Source organism: Tursiops truncatus, chromosome 11 (assembly GCF_011762595.2).
Source record: "Tursiops truncatus isolate mTurTru1 chromosome 11, mTurTru1.mat.Y, whole genome shotgun sequence".
Taxonomy (NCBI): domain Eukaryota; kingdom Metazoa; phylum Chordata; class Mammalia; order Artiodactyla; family Delphinidae; genus Tursiops; species Tursiops truncatus.
In genome coordinates, this window is record NC_047044.1 from 21027222 (window position 1) to 21049691 (window position 22470).

Sequence of the window (22470 nt, forward strand, 5' to 3'; positions counted from 1 at the left end):
GTCTAGACAAGATAGTGAGGGCTAGAGGCAGTGACCTCACCTCCACTATCTCCTGCAGTTCCATGATACCTGCTGGAGAAACGTGAGCCCTGCAAACTCCCAATAAATATTAACTAAATCAAAAAAAATTACTATCTGAAATTCCCTCTGGGTATGAATGAAAAAAAATTCTTGCTTCAGAAAAAGTGAGCCACAAAAGGAAATTCTGTATCCCAGAATCCAATGCTGAGAAAAACCTTCAGGAAATGGGAGCTCGGGGATCTTCCAGTGAAAGAGATTAAATCCCATCTTTCCAAGCTGGGCCCGACTGGTTATGAAAGGCCTGACCTGGAATCCCAAATCTGAACATCTTAATACCTGAAGAAGTCTCTCAGTCTCTCCAAATCATTTTCATTAGGTAGAAGATGGAAGTGAAATCTCTATCTCACAGGGTTGTTTTGAGGAGCAAATAAATTATTAGATGAAGATGCTCTAATTAGTGCTGCATAAACACCAACTATTACTGCTACTGTCATGTACAGAATGACGGAGCACTTTTTTTTTTTTTTAACCTCAGACTTCCTCAAACGAATAAGGCAAGCATTCCAGGATGTATCATTAGAAAGAAGAGCTGCAGGCCTAATTCCTCTGTGGGTGTGGAGAAGATGGTCTTCTTTCCTGGACCAAATACCCTGGGAGTGGGGGTGTGGGGTCTCCAGCTTAGATGATGCAAACAGGGAGGGTCGGGGGATAACAATCTATAAGATCCACTGGGTGCTTTCTGTGTGCTCTCTAGTACTGTGCTGAGTATTCTGGACCCCTGATTTTATTTAACCCTTTTTTCAACCTGGTAACATTGGTACCGGTGTCATCCCAATTTTACAGGAAGGGGAGGGGAGGGGAGGTAGATTTCCTGAGGTCACATAGGTGTGAGTGCTAGGACCCCAGGTCTGCAGGAATCCGAAGCCTTTAACCTTAACTACTTAATAATTCAGTCCTGCTTCTTCCGCTCAACCATACCCAATAATTCCTCACAGTAAGAAACATTCATTCACTGAGGAAATTTTACAGCTTGAAATTGTCCTTCCCTGTCTTTATTTATTTATTTATTTTTGCTTATGCGGGCCTCTCACTGTTGTGGCCTCTCCCCTTGCGGAGCACAGGCTCCAGACGCGCAGGCTCAGTGGCCATGGCTCACGGGCCCAGACCCTCGGCGACACGTGGGATCTTCCCGGACCGGGGCACGAACCCGCGTCCCCTGCATCGGCAGGCGGACTCTCAACCACTGCGCCACCAGGGAAGCCTTTCCCTGTCTTTTAGATGAACTCTTCCTCATCCTTCCAGACATGGCTGAATGTAATCTCCTATCACACCCTGAGCACACCCCAACAGGGCTCTCCACCCATATTGCCCTCACTGCACCTTGATGCCTCTGTGTGGTCACCAGGGAGGACAGAGGAGGCCCTCCGATACTTGTTGCTTGGCGTGGGGAGAGGGGAGTGGCTGAACGGGGGATGGGAGAGTCCCCAGTTCTGTCCTCACTCTCCATGGGAATTTATATCTTTTTTCCCTCCCTGAGCCTCCACTATAAAATAATGGAGGTAGAAAAAGAAATCAGATTTGTGGCTATCAGAGGCAGGGGTGGGGAGATGGGAAATTAGATGAAGTCAGTCAAAAGGTACAAATTTCCAGGTATAAGATAAATAAGTCCTAGGGATGTAACATACAACACGATAAAGATAATTGACACTGCTGTATGTTGTCAAAGAAAGTTAAGAGAGTAAATCCTGAGTTCTCATCACAAGGAAAAAAAATGTTTTTCCTATTTCTTTGATGTTGTATCTGTATGAGAGGATGGACATTCACTAAACCTATGGGGGCAAACATTTCATGATGTATGTAAGTCGAATCATTATGATGAACACCTTAAAATTATGTAGTCTGCATGTCTCTTACAACTCAATAAAAGTAGGGGGAAAAAACCAAAAACAAAAATCTATGTCTTTGAATAAAACCAGTTTTACTTCTAAAAAAATTAAAATTAATAAAAAATATAAAACAATGGATGTGACTAGATGTTTTCTAAAGACCCTTCCAACTCCAATATTTTTGAAGTGTAAGAATCAATTATCCCTAAGCCTGGGCTTACTTCTAATGACATTTTCCCTTGGCTGTTCTTTGAAACCAAGGCCACACCTTAGCTGGGAAATGTAATAAAGCCTGTGACCTTGATCAGGTAACTTTCCTTGAGAGTCAAATCATTTCTTTAATTAGCCCTTCTAGGTCTATAAAGACACTAAGAATGGGCAGTAGCTGCTAGTTATTCTTGTTTTGCTGGCAAATCAAAATGAAAAGACTTACAAATAAATCATCCAAAGACAATATCAGGGGACTTCCCTGGTGGCACAGTAGTTAAGAATCCGCCTGCCAATGCAGGGGACACGGGTTCGAGCCCTGGTCCAGGAAGATCCCACATGCCACAGAGCAATGAAGCCCGCGAGCCACAACTACTGAGCCTGCATGCCACAACTACTGAAGCCTGTGCACCTAGAGCCTGTGCTCTGCAACAAGAGAAGCCACCGCAATGAGAAGCCCACGCACCACAAAGAAGAGTAGCCCCAGCTCACCGCAACTAGAGAAAGCCTGTGCGCAGCAATGAAGACCCAATGCAGCCAAAAATAAAATAAATAAATAAATTTAAAAAGACAATATCAATAGGTCAAGGTCAGCTGGGGCAGAATCATATTCTTCTAGAGGTGGTATAAGATCAGTAGTGGAGGTAGAGATGATCTTGAACTTCAAACAAGAGGACAGAAATACTTTCTAAGGACAAGAGAGGCTAAAGAAGTAAAGACATCTCTGCTGTGCATGCATTTCCAAACTAGGCACAAAATAGACACTTTGGGTGGATATTTCACACCAGATTCCCTGGGATCCTTTATTACTACTACTACTACTACTTAAGGAGGTAAAGAGAGAGAGACAGAGGGAGAAATAAATAAAGATATTCAGAGAAATAAAGCTTCCTCTTTAGCTAAGAAATACACATTACCTACGGTTAGGAAAGACACGCTAGCCTGAAAAACTAAGCAGAACTAAATTCTGATCCTAATTCTACGTGGGCCTGTTGTGACTTTCGTGGCCTAAGGCACTTTTGTCTTTCTTGGCCCCTTCTCTCATAAAAAATATTTGAAAATATTGGTGGCAACATATGCTGTTCTTGTTCAAATGTTAATCAATACCTAGTAGACTCTTCTGAACATTGATTACTCTCAGAGATTCGTAGAGGGGCCAGTCCCAAAGACATGGCTTCAAATGAGGCAACCTTAGCAAGGTGAAGTTTGGAGACCCAGGAATTTAAGTCACATCACTACTTAAGAGCCATTAATTTACTTTCGGGTAAGATGGATGGTGTCCACTTTGTTTTTATCTGGAAGATAATGGCGAAAATTGATTAAACAGCTTCTATGACAATGTGTACATAGTAGTGTATAGTGAGGAAAGTTCTGAATCAAGAACCAGGTGGTCTAAAAAAAAAAAAAGAACCAGGTGGTCTAGATCCAGCTCCTTAACTTAGTAGCTGTGTGACCTTGGGCAAGTCGTTGGACTTTCGTTTCAGTTCAATGAAACTAAACTTTAGTTTTAATTTCTTCATTTGTGAAAAGGAGTGGGGGCCTTGATGATTCTATTGATATATATTCTGTTTTCAACTTTGGAAAATATCATTTGTTGGCTAATCCTACAAACACCTCCAACCCCTTCTTTCTTACCTTTGTCTATTAAAGATGCTAGAAAAACTAGGCACTTGCTTTTCTAGCCTTCTCTGCAGTTAGTAAAGTATATGACACAATTAGAACCAAGGAAATATAAATGGAAGCCTGCTAGGGAGTTTGGGAAAGCTTTTGCTTTCCTAGTGAAAGGAACAGACATGGTTAGGACACCTATCCCCACTTCTTTCTGCCTTTAATGTGGACTTGATACCTGGAGCTGTGACAGCCATTTTGTGAACATGAGGAACAAGCATGAATGTAAAAAGTTATCACTCTGAGGATAGTGGAGTAAAAAGTCCGAATGTGCGTAGTCCCTGGATAGATCACGAAGCAGCAGGATCAGTATTAGCAACGATTTACCTTTGGACTTCTGTTATGTGAAAAAAATAAATTCTATTTAGTAGGGTCTTCACTTGAAGCCAAAGCATTCCTAAATGAAACTTGTTATGGTTCTAATACACTTACCGCAAAAAGAAGTTGTGGCCAGTCGGCTTCTCTCCAAAGGCGGTGCCCACTTACTCCACATCCCATGGCAGGCTGGGTAGGTCACACCCTGGCAAAACAGTTGCAAATAGATTATTCGATTCGACTCCAGTTTCTTTTTGTGTTTAAAACACAGATTTTGCTTCTTTAACACTACAATTCAAAGCCTAATTTACAGATACTAAATGACATGTGTCAGCTATTTTGGCTCATGGCACAGATGCTGAAATTCAAATACTAGTTCAAACGTAAGCATGGTGGGGAATAGGGAAGGAGTCTTTATATTTCATATTATTATAGAATATTAGTGTAGAAAGGGATTTCCACAACCAGCCGGGATATCCTGTCATTTTCAAGATACAGAACCTGAGGCTCAGAGCCATTAAGTGATTAGATTCTAGTCTTCACGGCTGCTAATATCATGTTCTTTCTACCATGTTAGTATTTTCTGAAGTGTGGTATATGCCCCTCTAGTGGGATTAAAGTTGGACTTAAGGTGCTACAACAACCTACATTTTTTATTATAATTGTTACATATATATTATAACATGCTTTAGAAATAAAATATAACTAGTACATCAAGCCCATGATATCAAAGATATTGTTGCTTATGATAGGTTTTTTTATTTTGTTTTGTTTTGAAGTGAATTGATCTAGGGAAAAACTATAGGCAAATAATAGTATAAATCGTAGTGTGGATGTGGCAAAAGTGACAAAGGTTAGAGGTGAATGACTGAGTTCGGGAAACATTTCTCTACATCAGGTATTGGCAAACTATAGCCTGATATGGCCCCACCATCTGTTTTTGTTCAGCCCTCAAGTAAAGATGGCTTTTACATTTTTAAGTGGGCAGAAAAAAAAATTGAAAGAAGAAGAATATTTCCTGGCATGTGATAATCATATGAAATGCAAATATCAGTGTCCAGAAAGTTTTACTGGAAAGTAGCCATGCCCACATGTTTACATATTGTCTCTGACTGCTTTTGCATTACAATGGCAGAGTTGAGTTACTGTAACAGACCATAGTATGGCCAGCAAAGTGCAAAATATTTACTTTCTGGCTCTATATTATTCTACCTCCTTCATCAAGTTAAATCTCTGTGTAAGACCACACCCTTGAAAATTTACAGATTTATTAATAAGTCCATTTAAACTGTTTTAGTGGAAAGAGCCCTTGCTATGTGAACTGTAAGTTTGAGTCTTTCAGTTTCAAATTTTATTAAATGAAAGGGGTTGGATTATCTCTAAGATCACTCCTGCCTCATATGAAATTCTGCCCTCTATGAAATGGTCCTTTATTGGGTATAAATATGGAATCATACAAGGCATTTTAATTAAAGGATTCATAATTATAATCACAACCAGAGAGTTCAGATAGCAGGACAAGGTGGAAGATAGGAAAACTGAGTAAAGGAGGTTTTCTTCAAAAGCTGAAATTTCTAAAGGACCATGTTGTCTCCAGCGATATCAAAATGTGTTAAGAATCTCCTACCTCCACTAGACCTTGCAAAATTCTGACACACATGACACATCCGTAATGTACTCTGGCTGCAGAAGGAATGAACATGTTCAAGGTCGATGTTAAGAAGATGGCAGCTCCAAAGACCCTGAGGGACCAAAACACTGTGTTATTGGGCAGGCCCACTGATGGATGTGGCATGTTAGTTAAACATCAGGAACAAACCTAACAGTTTATGGAAGATCACTATAGAAATTAATGGAAAGAGAAATAGATGTGTTAGGATCTGGTGTGTTCCAAGCTAGACTGTTGGGCCGCTTTGATTCCCAAGTTCCAGTCCCTGGACCAATCATGGGAAGGTTTTGGGCAGTACAGGGATGTCCTGCCTAGATGAGATCCTGAAGCTGGAGATTGACCAGCATGAGGTAAGCTTGCTGGAGACCCACCATTCTTCTTGGTTCTACCCAACTGATCCATTCTGACCATTACCTCATGACTTCTGCACATTTGGGTTGTGTCTCCTGCTTCCCAATTCTGCTCTCACTTTACCAGACGGGGATACTGACTATCTGAGAAGCATGCTGTGTCCTGGGACCAGCCAAGCACAAGACAGGCTGTGTACCTGTCTTAGCCCCCAACTCTCTGCCAAGTACCGTGTGCCTTCTCCTCCCTGCCTGGACAGGAGTGTCCTGGGAAAAGAGAGCTGGCAGCATTTTCTTCCTTTCTCACACATGTTAGTGATGCTTCAGCCCTTTTTACATGCTGCGAAATCACTTTATATGTTATTTCTTCTTAGGGCAGAAGTGTAAGTAGTAACCCCAGAGACCATAAGAACTAATATTTTATCACTTTTTAAAAAGAATACAACAGGTAAGTGACAATAAAGGACACAAACTACACAAGAACATAAGTAAATATGAGTCATGCTTATACGAGATGACTTTCAAACTTTTTTGTCCTTGACCCATAAAACAAAATATATTTTATACTGCAACTCAACACACTGATACACACAAATGTAACCGAAACAAGTTTCAAAAACCAATACTTAAATGTGCAATGAGCTAAGATATTTTCTATTCTATTTTATTCTATTTGATTACCTTTTCTTCTATTTCTCCCTCTTTTTTTTAGAAAATGGTCATTGGTAAATCACGATTGATTTTATTACCACCTAATGAGTTCTGTTTTAGAGTTTGAAAAACACTGCTTTATAAAGTATACACTTCACAAAATCCACATATGTAAAGTCAATTACAATTAGAAGAGACTTGGAAATAATTAGTACACTCCTTTTCTGGTACATATACGTACTACATCTCCCCCAAGTGGCCATCTTTCTGCTTGAATACCTTTAGTGACAGAGAACTTACTACTCCTTGAAGCACCTCATTTTGTCTTGGACCCACTTTTAATTGCTCAAACACCTACCATAGAATCTCAAGGGCATTAAAGACATCTTGCAATCTAGAGACTAGCCCCTCCTACTCACATGACAAAACCTGTATGGAACAGGACGATATTAACATAGTACAGAGAATCACAGAATGTCATTGGTCAAAGGCAACTCAAACACGATCTAATCCGTTTCATTTCACAGATGAAGAAACTGAGGCCCAGAGAAAACAGGAACCCAGTAGAGGTCACCAAGTGAGTTACTTAGGGTCCAGGAACTGTTTCTCCTGACTCGGTTGCAATTGATCTTTTTATTACATAATCATTTAAAGAATTGCAAGATAGAATAGATTAGACAAAAAAGTAAACAAAAAGAGACTCTTAAGAACAGGATCATATAAGATCAATGTCTGTGAATCACATCTTTAGGAACGGCTTCTATCTTTCATTCTGTACCCCTAAATTGAGAGCCAATTATGCAGATTTTATAAGAGTACAAAGCCATATTATGATCTGTGCAGCACTCATGTTATATCAATTTATCTTACCTGTTAGCAGCAAACTTATTTGAAATGAAACCACCTGGAATTTGTGTCACAATATAGCCCCAGAAGAAAGATCCATGGATAAGGCCCACCGTCTCTGGATCCCAGTTAAATTGTGCTGTCTGGAAATGAGAAATCAGACACAGTTGTGTTTGGAAGAAAACACTTGACCATAATTATTCACTGATCAACCTACACAATAACCCCATGAGGTCTTTCCTTCCCTCCTTTATTCAAAGAATATTTTATGGAGGGCCTCTTGTGTGCTTGGGATATAGGACAAAACAAAGTCCTGGCTGTCACTGAGCTCAGGTTCTAGTGATAGAAAGGAGAGATTATGTACAAATTAAAAAAAAGAAAAAAATAGATATACATGTATATGTGCATATATATATGTATATGTGTGTACATATATACATGTATGTGTGTATATATTATATATATACATATATGTGTGTGTATATATATACACACAGAATAATGATGAGTGCTAGGAAGAAAATAAAACAACTTGCAAAGAAAACAAAAAATAAATTCTAGGTTTATTAGGCTATTTACTAGGTTATTCAGATACCAGTTTAGTGACAGCACAAAGGGAATGAGAGTCTTAAGTCTCTCGTTTCATAATGAGGATAATAAAACCTATTCTACCTCCCTATAGTATGTGTGGGGATAAACACCATAAATATTTCTAGTAGGTTATCCCTCTGCTTAGAGATTTTGCATTTAACACATTAGGATAATGCCTGGAACATAGTGTAGTCTCAATAAATGTTAGCAGCCATTATTGTTGTTATGATGATGATGATGATAACAACAAAATACCCTTCCACAACTCTGAGGTCATTGAAAATATGATTCTTGAGGGTTAGAGAGCCTTTCCTCACTTTCTTCCCCAGGCATAGTAACTCATCCTTTTCAGACTCCCTACAAATATCCCTCCTCTGAGGAAGCGCCTCAACTGCCCTGAACTGAAGTGGTCATTTTCCTAGGCTTGGTCCACAGACCTCTGTTCTTGCAGCCATGGCACTCACACTGTTCTCAAACTTGCCATTCACGTGTCCACTTCCCACATGGGGTGGCGAGTAACTCTAAGGTGGCAGCCATGTCCTTTTGACTTTATAGCCTTAGTACCTGAAACAAATGCCTGTAATGTAGAAGGGGCAAGTAAAGATTTGCCAAATGAATGAATAAACGAATGGCTTTGTAAAGCATTGATATCAAAATGCAAGATGTTCCTATTATGGAGTAAGGGTTCTTAATTATCAACATACTACATCTCATAAATTTTCTTTTTTAAAAAAATATTTATTTATTTATATATTTATTTAGGCTGCACTGGGTCTTCGTTGCAGCATGCAGGATCTTAGTTGCAGCCTGCAGGCCTCTTAGTTGCAGCATGCAAACACTTAGTTGCGGCATGCATGCGGGATCTAGTTCCCTGACCGGGGATCGAACCCAGGCCCCCTGCATTGGGAGTGTGGAGTCTTAACCACTGGACCACCAGGGATGTCCCCAACATCTCATAAATTTTCATCACAGTTTATTTTCCCACAAATTGTTATATAATAATTTGCTCATTTATTCAACATGTACCTCATGCCTCCTGTGTGCCAGGTCAGGTGATAGACAGTATAAATACAAACTCAAACAAGTATTGCCTTTGCCTTGAGGAGATCACAGTCCAGGTAACATTGGCCTGTGCTCTGTACTGTAGTTCCCACTTTGCAGATTAGGAAGTTGAAGCTCAAGAGTAAAATGGGACTAACAATCATTCATTCAAACCAGCTTACCAAATTTTTATTTCATGCTACTTCATGCCACACATTGCTCTAGGCACTGGGGATACAGCAGTGAACAATGACAGCAATTGCTACTTTCACAAAGATGCCAGTGGGGATGGCAGAAAGTATACAAGTGCATACTGTGTTAGATGGTGATCAGTGATAAGAAGAAAAAAATAAAGCAGAGAAGGGGACAGAAATGTTGTGTAGGAATGAAGTAGGGTGAAATTTTAGATAGAGTGGCCAGGAAAGGCTTCAGTGAGGAGATGATTGTTGAGTAAAGTCCTAAAGGAAGAAAGGGAGCAAGGCATGCTGTTCATTATCTGAAAAGAAAGCTTTCCAGGCAGAGAAATAGCAAGTGCAAAGGCCCTGAGGTAAGGATGTGTCTTGTGTGTTAGAGGAATGGCAAGATGTCAGTAGAGCTAGAGGGTAAACGTGAGGAAGAGGATAATAGGCATTAAAATAAGAGAGGTTCAAATGATGAAGGGCCCTTTAACTCATCATAAGGACCTTGGCTTTTACTCAAAGACAGAGGGAAGCACTGAGTGAAAAGGGACCTGATTTTAAGTCACTTTCCACGTCTTTCCTCTTCTAATCCTTACAACACGTAGAGGTAACTATTATTATCTCATTTTTTATAGAAGAGGAAATTGAGGCTTAGAGAGATTAATTTACTTGCCCAAGGTCATACAACCAGTTATAAAGAGAGCCAAGACTAAGCCCTCTTACCTACTTGACCCCAAAAAACTGTATTCTTTCCATTGCTGCGGAGACTTGACTTTCTCACTGAGAAGTAGCGACTGGACTTCTTTGCCTTGAGTCACAGAATGCCCCAAGAATCCAAGGATCCAAGACAGAGAGCTCCACTTCAACCAGCAGCTAATTGTCAATCACCTGGTCCCTTGCTCATGTCTTTCTCTCTGATGAGATGGTGCTTCTGTCCATTTGAGAAATGATACCTGAAGAAGAGCACTTGTGCCTGCTGAGAACTGACTTTCATTATCTCTTGAACCCACTACAATCGTAATGGCCTCATGTCTGAACTATTATTATAAGCCAAGCACTGTGTCAGGTACTGTGTTAGGCTGAAAAAAAGGTCCCCAAACACTATATGCACAAAATCCCCAGAATCTATGAATGCTGCCTTATTCGAGAAAAGGGTTTTGCTGATGTGATAAAGTCAAGGATCTTGAGATGAGTTTTCCTGGATCATCTAGCTGGGCCCTAAATCCAATGATGTGTCCTTGTAAGGGAAAGGCAGGGGGAGATTTGAGACCTAAGAGAAGGTACACAGGAAGAAGGCCATGTGAAGACGGAAGCAGAGATTGGAGTGATGCTGCCACAAGCCAAGGGACGCCTGGAGCCACCAGAAGCTGGAAAAAGCAAGGAAGGATCCTCCCCTAGAGACTTTGGAGGAAGTGTGGACCTGCTGACACAGATTCGGACTTCTGGTCTCCCCAGATATGAGAGACTAAGTTCCTATTGTTTTAAGCCACCATGTTTGTGGTAATTTGTTACAGCAGCCTTAGGAAAGTAATATAGGTATTTAATATATTGGGGCCAGATTATCTCATTTGATCTGTAGAGCAGGCCTTTTATTCCCATTTCACAATAAGGCAATGAGGATTAGCAAAGAATTGCTAGAAATGCCAGTTCCTGGCTCCCTACACATGTTTCCTTCTAAGAGGATTCTCTTCCTCCCCCAGAGCCATGGGCCTCTCCCCTGTGACTGGACACCTGAGTAGAGGGAGCCAAGGCATGGGATGGACTCAGTCCACCTGTCTCTCTCTCTCTCTCTCTCTAATCTGAACCCAGAGATTCTAGTTAGACAATACTGAACACTTCAATTGAAACAAGTCCCGCTGGAGTCAGGGCCAAGTAAGTCAGCTCCCCAGCAAGGCAACGACTCAAAGAACTTCAGCTTTGGAGGGCAGTGAGAAGCCATGGAAAAAGAAAAAAAAAAGAACTCCCCTGGTGGTCCAGTGGTTAAGAATCCGCCTTCCAATGCAGGGGACACGGGTTCAATCCCTGGTCGGGGAACTGAGATCCCACGTGCCATGGGATAACTAAGTCCATGCAACGCAACTACTGAGCCCACGTGCTTGGTAACCCACGCGGCAACTAGAGAGAAGCCCGTGGGCCGCAACAAAGAGCCTGTGTGCAGCAACTAAGACCCGAAGCAGCCAAAAATAAATAAATAAATATTTTTTAAAAAAGGAAAAGGAAAAAACAAAAACAGCAGTCCATGGAGAGACCTGGGAGAATGGAGCAGACTCAGAGAGAAGCAGATGCGAGACACTGCACAGCAAGCAAGTTGGAGACTAAGCTAAGGATTTCCTAGCTCCCATGAGGTCCAGCTCCACTCTGCCCTTCCTGGCTCCTTTTCCTCCCCACAGTAGGGTACAGCCTGGATTTTAGTCCCACCTCAGGCTGGGCTCCCCTGTCCAGGGTGCAGACTGCACAAACATACACAGCAGATTTGCTTTCTGCCCTTCACTTTCGTGAGATCCCCTATAGCCCCACTGTAATTTCCTTCTTAACTTCAGCTGGTTTCCCTGCAATTCTATTCTTTGCAACCAGCAATCCCTGACCAAGACAGAAGGGCAGCTTGCTCAAGGTCCCAGAGCTAATAAACAACAGAGTCAAGTGTGAAACCACGCCTGGCCAATTCCAAAGCCCAATTCTTCTTAACCCTACAGGGCTCATGATTCATGAGGAGTTTGGGTTTTTCCTGAGGGTAATGGGAACCAATCTCAAAGTTGCTCACACTTTAGTCATGTATTGCTCACCACATGCCAGACACTGTTCTAAGTGATTCACGTGTTTTAAAACTCATAATTATTAAACTAAAAATGATTACTCACACATCAACTAAAACTACCCTTTATACCACTAATAGAATATATGCCATTTATTTGCAAGACCTACCAATTCACACTGCTTACTTCTCTCCCTCTGCTGAAAACGAAGATTTTAAAATATCTCAGTGCAAAATACCTAGTTTTTCTCCCATAAAACCAACCAAACAAATATACCAGCCATTGAGAGCCTTTTGTAATATACTTAGTGAAATCTTTGTCCTTGGGTTGAACATGCTCAGATGATTTCTAAGCTTTGTTCTATTTGGATAAGAGAGAAATGGCCTGCTATAAATTGGAACTTCTGAAATGCTACTAAACTCCTAGTTATAAGGCCAGGGAAAATGATGTAAAGCATATTTTAGATCTTAATCAGTTTCTCTGAGACTCCAGAGGGCAAAACCATAGAAACTAGAGAGCACGCACAGCATTGTTCCTTAAGTTTATCAAAATGTCTTTTCCATATACCTCCAAGCAAATTCTGTTGACCTAGGCCTATCTTTTCAGGCAACAAACAACTGCAAACCAGCATATCATTTTGATCCGGGCCTCAGCAGACGAGTTTAATTAGCTGCCCTTGCTCACAAAAGGCGGCCAGAATGCATGTGATACACATCTGCAACCTCACTAATATACATCATTCTTTATTTTTAAAATGCATGACATGCCCCCTCACACCTCTACGGCCCTCCCTCCCCGTCTCAAAATAAACAACCAGGCTATCCTTTTAAAACAGATTCAGCTGTGGCATCAAAAAGAGAATGGTTAGAAGAATCTCCATGGTACCCTTTTCTTCTGGCAGAATAATCTCTTAGCCAAAAAGAAAAAGGAAAAAAAACAATAAACAAAAAACCTGCCGGCCAACTAAAGACTTCTTTTTAATGAATTGAAATCAAATTTTCCCAAACCGGTGCTTGACAGAAACTGTTCCACGTAATGCTGGAACAGTTTCTGTCAAGAGACAGATGTGGCATGAAAGAAAGCATTCTGCAGTCAAGTCCAGGAAACAATGCACTCCACAGCTCCCTCTTGGAGATTCTCATAGGACACGACACAGTAAAGGCTCCCAGTTCATAAGACACCTTCTTCACAGCACAGCCTACAGAACAATGATTTCCAGACACCAGTTTGGAAAATTCTGATCTAAATGTTTCCCCAGGGCTCCCCTGGTGGGGCAGTGGTTAAGAATCTGCCTACCAATGCAGGGAACACAGGTTCAAGCCCTGGTCCGGGAAGATCCCACATGCTGTGGAGCAGCTAAATATGTGCACTGCAACTACTGAGCGTGCGCTCTAGAGCCCACGAGCCACAACTACTGAGCCTGTGAGCCACACCTACTGAGCCTGTGTGCCACATTACTGAAGCCCATGCACCTAGAGACTGTGCTCTGCAATGAGAGAAGCCACCGCAATGAGAAGCCTGCACACCGCAACGAAGAGTAGCCCCCGCTCGCCGCAACTAGAGAAAGCCCCCGCACGCAGCAATGAAGACCCAACACAGCCAAAAATAAATAAAATAAATAAATTTTAAAAATAAATAAACAAATAAATGTTTCCCCGAATATGGGCAGGGACCAGAGAACTATTAGATGTCTCTCTGCAAACAGATGGATTTCCACATGCGTCACTCCTGTGTGTGTGTTCAATACAATGAAATACGTATATGTTGGGTATCCACTGGGCATACATTTTCATTTTATTTTCCCATAATTTCAATCCTTCTCTAGGCCTACCATTTAGAAAACAAACCAGATTTTATCTTTCCAGTGATTCATAAAATCAATACTATTTAAGTGACATCAGAGTGTTTAAAGCATTTAAGTGCTTATGACTACAACAGCCTTTGAACTGGGCCTTCTGCTTCCACTCACTCCAGTCCCAATCCACTGGAGATAACTGGCTGGGCAGTGATCATTCTGCAGCATGGATTTGGCCATACCACTTCTTTGCTTAAAGCCCACCCCTATCTCCCCTCATGGCTTACCAGGCTCTGCAAGACCTAACCCCACTTTACTTGCTGCCTCCTTCTCTTGACGCTCACCCCATGCTTTACCTTTTTACCGGGGTTTCTTAACCTGGAGTCCGTGGATGGAACCATGTGGATCTATGAACTCGAATGGGGAAAAATCAGCATCTTTATTTCCACTATCTAAACTTTAGCATTTCCTGTAATTATGAATGCAGGAAACAAACCCCAGTCATTTATCAGTACCTGTGACTCTGTGACTAGTGGAAATTATAAATATGTTCATATCACATGATGGTTGTTGCTGCTATCTCAAACTATTGCTTCTCCTTCAGACTTCAAAATTACAGTAATTATTAGACCCATTGCTAGAGTTTGTCATCTGACATTTTCATAAAGAAGCCCATATGCTTCTATATCACAAATTCGATTTTTAAATATTTTGGTATCTTTATTTTATTTTATTTTTTTGCTTAATTTTTATTTATTTATTTATTTTATTTTTGGCTGCATTGGTTCTTCGATGCTGCGCGCAGGCTTTTCTCTAGTTGTGGCGAGCGGGGGCTACTCTTCATTGTGATGTGTGGGCTTCTCATTGCGGTGGCTTCTCTTGTTGCACAGCACAGGCTCTATGTGAACGGGCTTCAGTAGTTGTGGCATGCGGGCTCAGTAGTTGTGGCTTGCAGGCTCTAGAGCGCAGGCTCAGTAGTTGTGGCTCAATGGCTTAGTTGCTCCATGGCATGTGGGATCTTCCCAGACCAGGGCTCGAACCCATGTCCCCTACATTGGCAGGCAGATTCTTAACCACTGTGCCACCAGGGAAGACCGATATCTGTATTTTAAAATGATGGGTTTTGGGCTTCCCTGGTGGCGCAGTTGTTGAGAGTCCGCCTGCCGACGCAGGGGACACGGGTTCGTGCCCCGGTCCGGGAAGATCCCACATGCCGCAGAGTGGCTGGGCCCGTGAGCCATGGCTGCTGAGCCTGCGCGTCCAGAGCCTGTGCTCTGCAACGGGAGAGGCCACAACAGTGAGAGGCCCGCGTACAGCAAAAAAAAAAAATAAATAAATAAAATGATGGGTTTCCTTTATAATCCTATGTGTTTTATTTTAAGAATTTAAAACATTAATACAGCCATGGCTGAAAGAACTGCCACCATAGACAGACACTGACCTGAATTTCCGGTTTTCCATCAACGTATATAGTGTTGTTGTTGACCATTTCCACAATGGCAACTCCAAGGTTGCACCGAATCCCAAAGGAAATGCAGAATCCCAGCCCGCTCATGATGGCAATGATGTAGCGCTTGGGGAGGCCACAGCAGTGGCAGTCACAGAGTGGGGGGCTCTGCTTGGATGCCTGCACTGGCCTTCCTTCTTCATTCAGCTCAATGTTACCTTCTTCCTCACTGGTCCCATCAATTTTCCTACAGTGGAAAAAGAGAAAGACCAGGATTACGGAAAAAAACAAAGTGTACTACAAAAGAAGAAAAAGTGTACCAAGAAAGAAAATAGGAAACCCAGAGTAGGATGCAGCCTGCATTTTTTAACATCATCATCATCATTATTACTAAAATAAACTATAATGGCTAAAATTACTGATATTCTGGATATCATATTCCACCTTTATAGGCATTAAGTTGTTTTAATCTCATAACAACCACATGAGGTAGATCGTGTTATCTTGTCCTTTTCTACATGAGGAAGCTAAGTCATCTATGGTGGGATGCAAGCCCAAGTCCAGAGTTTGTGTCCTCAACAATATGCTTGGGACTTCCCTGGTGATGCAGTGGTTAAGAATCCACCTGCCAATGCAGGGGACATGGGTTCAAGCCCTGGACCGGGAAGATCCCACATGCCATGGAGCAACTAAGCCCGTGTGCCACAACTACTGAGCCTGTGCTCTAGAGCCCACGCACCACAACTACTGAGCCTGAATGCCACAGCTACTGAAGCCCACGCACCTACAGCCCATGCTCAGCAAGAAAGAGAAGCCATCACATTGAGAAGCTCGTGCACCACAATGAAGAGTAGCCCTCACTCACCACAACTAGAGAAAGCCCACACACAGCAACGAAGACCCAACCCAGCCAAAAATAAATAAATAAAATAGATAAATTTATTAAAAAATATATATATATGCTTTACTGAACTTCCTGCTGAAAGAGTATCCAGAGACTTCATCCACATTGCATGACCCAGCTAACTATTATGTTTGACCTTAATTTTAATGTCACTTGAAGCTTGCTAAAAAGATATACAGTAGAAAATTAATGCAGATGTTTTTCTTTCTTCCTCTTTTTCTAAGTCTTAATAAAATACGAGATGGAGGTAGGGAGACACGTTTTCTATCACAGCACACAACAAACTGGTTGTGTATCCTTTCTTCCTTAGGTGGTTCTTCTAAGGAGGTGATTCTCTGACAATTTTTAACCAGATGGTAGGATTTCTCACTGAGTTCTATAAATTCAGATTATGGTATATCTATTACAGTAAATTTACTCCCTTCTTTAAAGAAAAGAGTAATTGGGCAAACTGAACACAATCTGTCAATTATAAAAGGAGCTGTATGCATCCTCTCACATATTGTAACCCTTCTGAGGACGCCCAATTAAGTTCCAAGTCTTTGTAAAAATAAGCAAAGCTTATACGTTTTCCTGAGTATCATATTCACTAATAGCTAATACAGACCAGACTGAAACACAAATAATTTGCCCACCAATTCACAGAAGAGATAATCTTGGTAGCTTTTTATGACTCAAGCAAATGAGGTTAAAGTACATGTAGAGAGAAGCAAATGTACTGGATTTAATTCAGTTCATCAAATATTTATTGAGTGCCTACTGTGTGTCAGGCACTGTGCTGAATGTTAGGGAACAATAAAGAAGGGGACATGGTCTTTGCCCTTCTTGAGTTCTTAGGCTGTTTGGAAAGAAAGACACATACACAAGCAGCTATAATTGCTGGATGATGTAGGTTTTGTTGCAATCAAGGTGAAGAGCAATAGTAAAACAGGAAAAAGAGCTTTCATTTTCAATGTGTGAGTTCAGAGTGGTAGCTTAATAAATGTGCAAGAATATGGAAGTAATCAGAAGAGAACTTCAGCAACCTCCCTGTGTACCTATCTACCTACCTGTATTTATGCTAATTTGTTCTTCCTTTGTTCTATGGTTGTCCATGCTTCTAGCTAAGGCCAACCTCTCTCCCTGGGCACTAGATCTCATTGCCTCTCATCTACTCAAGGAAATCCCTACCCCATACTTAATCAATTATTCTTCCTCTCTACTAGATCATTCTTATTGTCTACAAATATGCTCTTATTTGTCCCACATTAAAATTTGAAGTAAAAACACTTTCTCTTTCCGCTACTCCCCTATTTCTCACCTTCCTTTTATAAAAAAAGAAAACTTGGAAGTCACTGTCTTCACTTCCCTTTGTCCCATTCTCTCTTGGACCCACTCCAACCAGGTATCCCCCAACCTGTCCACCAAAACTGTTCTTCTTAAGGTCATCAATGCCCTCCACGTGGCTCAACCCAAAGGCTATTTTCAGTCCTCACCTATTCAACCTATCCGCATCACTTGACACTACTGATTATTCTTTCTTCCTTGACTACTTTGTTTCCTTCACAGAAACCACACTCACTTGGTGTTCCTCCTAATTCCCTGACCACTCCTTCTGTTTTATCCCTTAAGCTGATTCCCTACTTCCTCAACCTGTAAACACTTGGATACCCAGGACTCAGTTCATAGATCTCTTTTGTTTTCTATCTATACTTTCTGCCTCTGGGCTACAGATACCATGCATATGCTGACAGATCCCAATTTTCATATCTAGACTTATTTGACATCTTCTTGGACACATGATCAGCATCTCAAACTTAACATATCCAAACTGAGTTCCCCTAAAAGGAATTAATTTCCCATCCCAGGTAATGACAAGTTTGTTCCTTTGGTTGCTCAGGCAAAAAACTTGGTGACATCCTGGATGCATTTCTTCTCCAATCTATGTCCAGTCTAGGAACCAGTGTCCCTTAGTTTTAATTTTTACTCTTCTTTTTACTTAGCTGTGTGACTTTGGTCTAGTTAACCTCTCTGGGCTTCAGTTTTCTCATCTGTAACCTGAGAATTATAATAATAGTTTCTTCTTCATGGGATTGTTCTTAGGATTGCCATAAGTGAATTATTATATTAGATCATTTAGAACAGAACTTGACACATGTGAAAACTCAATATATGCCAGCTATTTTTATTACATTAATCTTCATAACCATTCAATGAGTCCACTCTGCTGGGCTGAGCATTAATGCTATTCATTGCCATTTATATTGACGTCTAAGAGTTATTTGGATCATAAAACTGTTTATAATGTGCAGCCCCAGTGGTCATCATGAATTTCTGGCATCAGAACATATATAATTTGAATAGCATGGAAAACTGATGATCTAATATTGATACATCATTATAATAATATTAATATTCACTAAAACATGGATAATATATAACAACTACACTAATATTTGTATGAAGCAAATTCAGTTCTTTCCCTCTGCCCTTTCCTCTCCCTACACTTTCATATAATGATCTTATTCTATGGTGAGAACAGCTCAGTGAGACAGGAAATCTAATGCTTCCATTTGACACAAATTATAACTGTAGTTCAGAAAGCAAGAGTGGATTGGCCAAGACCACAGAGCCAGTAAAGGGTAGGGGCAAGATGTGAAGCCTTTCTCCTGCCTGTCCAGCCAAGTTCCCTTTCATGTGAGTTTCCCAGCTCACCAGGCTGTGTTCTGTCTCAGAGATCTTCCTGAGTCACCTTGTCATCTCTTACTTTGTAGCCCAGTCACCATGGATGACCCAGTAGAGGAGAATATTTAAGAGAAAGGGCTCTGGAATGAGAGAAGCTGAATGCTGTTTCACCCATGTGCCAGTTTTGTGACTTTGGCTCTAAGTTACTTGACCACTTTAAGCCACAATATTCTGGTATTAGTTTGCCAGAGCTGCCATATCAAAGTACCACAGACTGAGTGGTTTAAACAACAAAACTTTATTTTCTCACTGTTCTGGAGGCCAGAAGTCCAAGATTAAGGTATTGCCAAGCTTCCTTCTGAAGCTTCATTCCTTGGCTTGTAGATGTCTGTCTTCTCCTTGTATCTTCACATCATCTTCCCTCTGTGTATATCTATGTCTCTCTGTGTCCAAATTTCCTCTTCTTATAAGGACACCAGTCACGTGGATTAGAGTCCAAACTAATTATCTCATTTTAATGTAATTGTCTCTTTAAAGACCCTATCTCCAAATACATATTCCTCACCAGGGATTAGATGAAGGCTGGGGGCTGCAATTATTGGGATACTACGAATTTCATCTGCTGATGTTTTTATATATATGGTAAGAACTTATTTACTGTGTAGTGTGTTTAAACATTTAAGTTTTATGAGCTAGTTCCTCCTTTAGAAGCTGACTATTCAACTTGTTCACTTTTTCCGTTTTTATAATAATTATCAGGTTATAAAAATAAGTTTATACTTTTGTGTTTAATCTGAAAGAAGCAGAAAAACTGCCTATAATTGCATAACATGGAGATAAGTATCAATACTTCAGTGTAATTCCTTCCTATCTTTATTAAAAATAAATAAACTGTTTTCCAACATACACACACAAAAAAAGTACCAGGAATTAGGACTTCAACATACAAATTTGGAGGGGACACAATTCAGTTCATAACAATCACCATCTCTAAAATGGGCTAATGATCATAGCTATGTCATAAGGTTGTTTTAATGATTAAATGATATGATGCATGTAAATTATTTAGTGCAGTGCCTGGTACATAAAAGAGCTTTCTATTAATACATGGTGAGTAGTATTATTATTGCTATTAATAAAATTGTTACCATTCACAAGCTTAGCATCTCTCTATATGTATGCAGATGCTTTGGATGAAAAGTAATACAGACTAACGTTCTCAGGCACTGTGGGGTCTTGAGGAGCTTAAGTGAAGACAGACCCAGCTGCTGTGCTCTGAGTACACCAGGGCTTTGGCTCGAGGACCACACTGTCACAGGCTGCTCTCCAGCAAGCACGGAGCACAGCAGTGATTTAAGGCAGACCCTTTCCTGCAAGAGGCAGGACTCCCTAGTGGCCTTGCCAAAACTTCCTAGTACCGTGGTGGAGTCTGAGACTCTTCCTACCTAAACTTTCTTCTTTCCCTCTCTCTTATGCAGATAGTGTGGTGGTCTGAATGCTCTCCCAGGCTCCCATAGCTCCTTCCCCTTTTCCCTCAATAAATCTCTTGTGCATCTATTCTAGTTTTAGCATCTGCTTCTTAGATGAACCAACACAAGCACCCTCTGAGTGCATGGTGCCACCTGGGATGTCCTAAGAGCTTCCAGAGGGAGGACACAATAGCATGGGAGTAGATTTCCTTCAGTTTCAGTTTCTCTTGCCTGAAGTGGCAGCTGAGTCACCAGGCTTCACGTGACCATGGGACCAGGAATGAGCATGGGTCAACAACTAGAGGAAGCTCCAGAGTTGTTTGTGACTCCTTTGCACATCCTGGGTGTGGCAGGAGGGGCACCCCTATATCAACTGAAACTTCACTTCCACCAGAGTTAGATTTGATTTGTTTTAAAAACAGAAAAATGGTGAGACATTACTTGTACAGCCAAGTTGCTCGGAGAGGAAGATTCCAAACTACCTCACCCTGCTTATTAGAACAAACCAGGCTTTGCGGCAGTCAGTTAACCCAGGTTTGGTTGCAGCTCTGCCACATATATACTAGCTGTGTGACTTTGGGCAAGTAGCTTGGCCTTTCTGAATCTCACATTTCCTCATCCGTAAAATGAATATAATATTTATCTCACAGAGCTGTTGTTCAGATTAAATGAGCCTACAATACCAAGAGGAAAATATTACCACCAGTAAACAGGTAGGTATTGCTTCAGTGTTAGGGACTGTACCATCCCTGATCCTGCCTAAGTGTTTTATACTTTCCTCTATTAGTGCACTTATCACATGGAGTTAGTTATTTGTTGTCATTAGCACAGTAGGTGTGGAGTAAGTATGTGTTGATTTGAGAACATGAATGAATGAAGTTCTCTCCGATAGATTGTGAGCATGTTGAGGGCAGGAGCCATTTCTGCCTCATCTTTATTCCTAGGGCTCAGCATGGTGCCTGGACTCATGAATTCCTAGTCAACTGAATGGAACTGAGGGATCAATTTTGGGCATCACTCCTGACTTACAGCTTTTACAGACAGAGGTAAGCATCTATTCATCCCTGCCCAGTGACAAGCTATTTTTTTTAAAGGGGTTTGGGGTTAAAAGAATAAATGAGAAAAAGGAACTCCTTTCTTACGAAGTAGAGGACTTCAATCATGCATAAGTGCTGCTTATCATACTTGGTTTTCTATTGATGTTTGCCTGCAGCTGGTCTTTTAGATCAGAGAATCTTCATTCTTTCTAGGGTGACATTCATCGCTGCTGTTTCTCCAAATACAGATAGCTGCAGTCTGTGGTCTGGGCTGCTAGCTCTTTATATACTAGACAAGTACAGGCCCAGGGTTCACAAAAACAACTGTCCAGTAAACAATCAAGCCCCAGGATTATAATTGCTTAAGATATGCTAACTGGCCTTTAAGTACCTGCAGAAGTATACTTCCAATTCAAATGTTCCAGTAATCATTGAGATTTGGTTTTGTTTTGCAGGTAATGAGTTCTATATATGGAGTACAAATTGAGTAGAACTAAAGATCATTTTATGACTTTAAAAAGTTTATTTGGGCATCCCTGGTGGCGCAGTGGTTAAGAGTCCGCATGCCGATGCAGGGGACACGGGTTCGTGCCCCGGTCCGGGAAGATCCCACATGTTGCGGAGCGGCTGGGCCCGTGAGCCATGGCCGCTGAGCCTGCGCGTCCGGAGCCTGTGCTCCGCAATGGGAGAGGCCACAACAGTGAGAGGCTCGCGTACAAAAAAAAAAAAAAAAAAAAAAAAAAAAAAGTTTATTTACTTACTCTTTTTTTTTTAAGTTTTTTTTTTGATGTGAATCATTTTTAAAGTCTTTATTGAATTTGTTACAATATTGCTTCTGTTTTATGTTTTGGTTTTTTGGCCACAAGGCATGTGGGATCTTAACTCCCTGACAAGGGATCAAACCCGGACCCCTGTCTTGGAATGTGAAGTCTCAACCACTGGACCAGGAGGGAAGTCCCTTTATTTACTTAAATCCTAAC

General features: G+C 41.1%; 1 protein-coding gene across 1 annotated transcript in view; it reads right to left on the reverse strand.

Annotated features, from left to right (window-relative positions):
* The window catches only part of SLC17A8 (solute carrier family 17 member 8), a 67131-nt gene that overhangs the window by 17843 nt on the left and 26818 nt on the right, over positions 1 to 22470 (reverse strand). The window contains exons 3-6 of the mRNA XM_019918565.3: positions 15411 to 15663; positions 7635 to 7753; positions 5725 to 5839; positions 4215 to 4302 (exon numbers count right to left, since the gene is read on the reverse strand). Coding sequence (XP_019774124.1) covers positions 4215 to 4302; positions 5725 to 5839; positions 7635 to 7753; positions 15411 to 15663 — 575 coding nt within the window. The remainder of the gene's footprint in view (positions 1 to 4214; positions 4303 to 5724; positions 5840 to 7634; positions 7754 to 15410; positions 15664 to 22470) is intronic.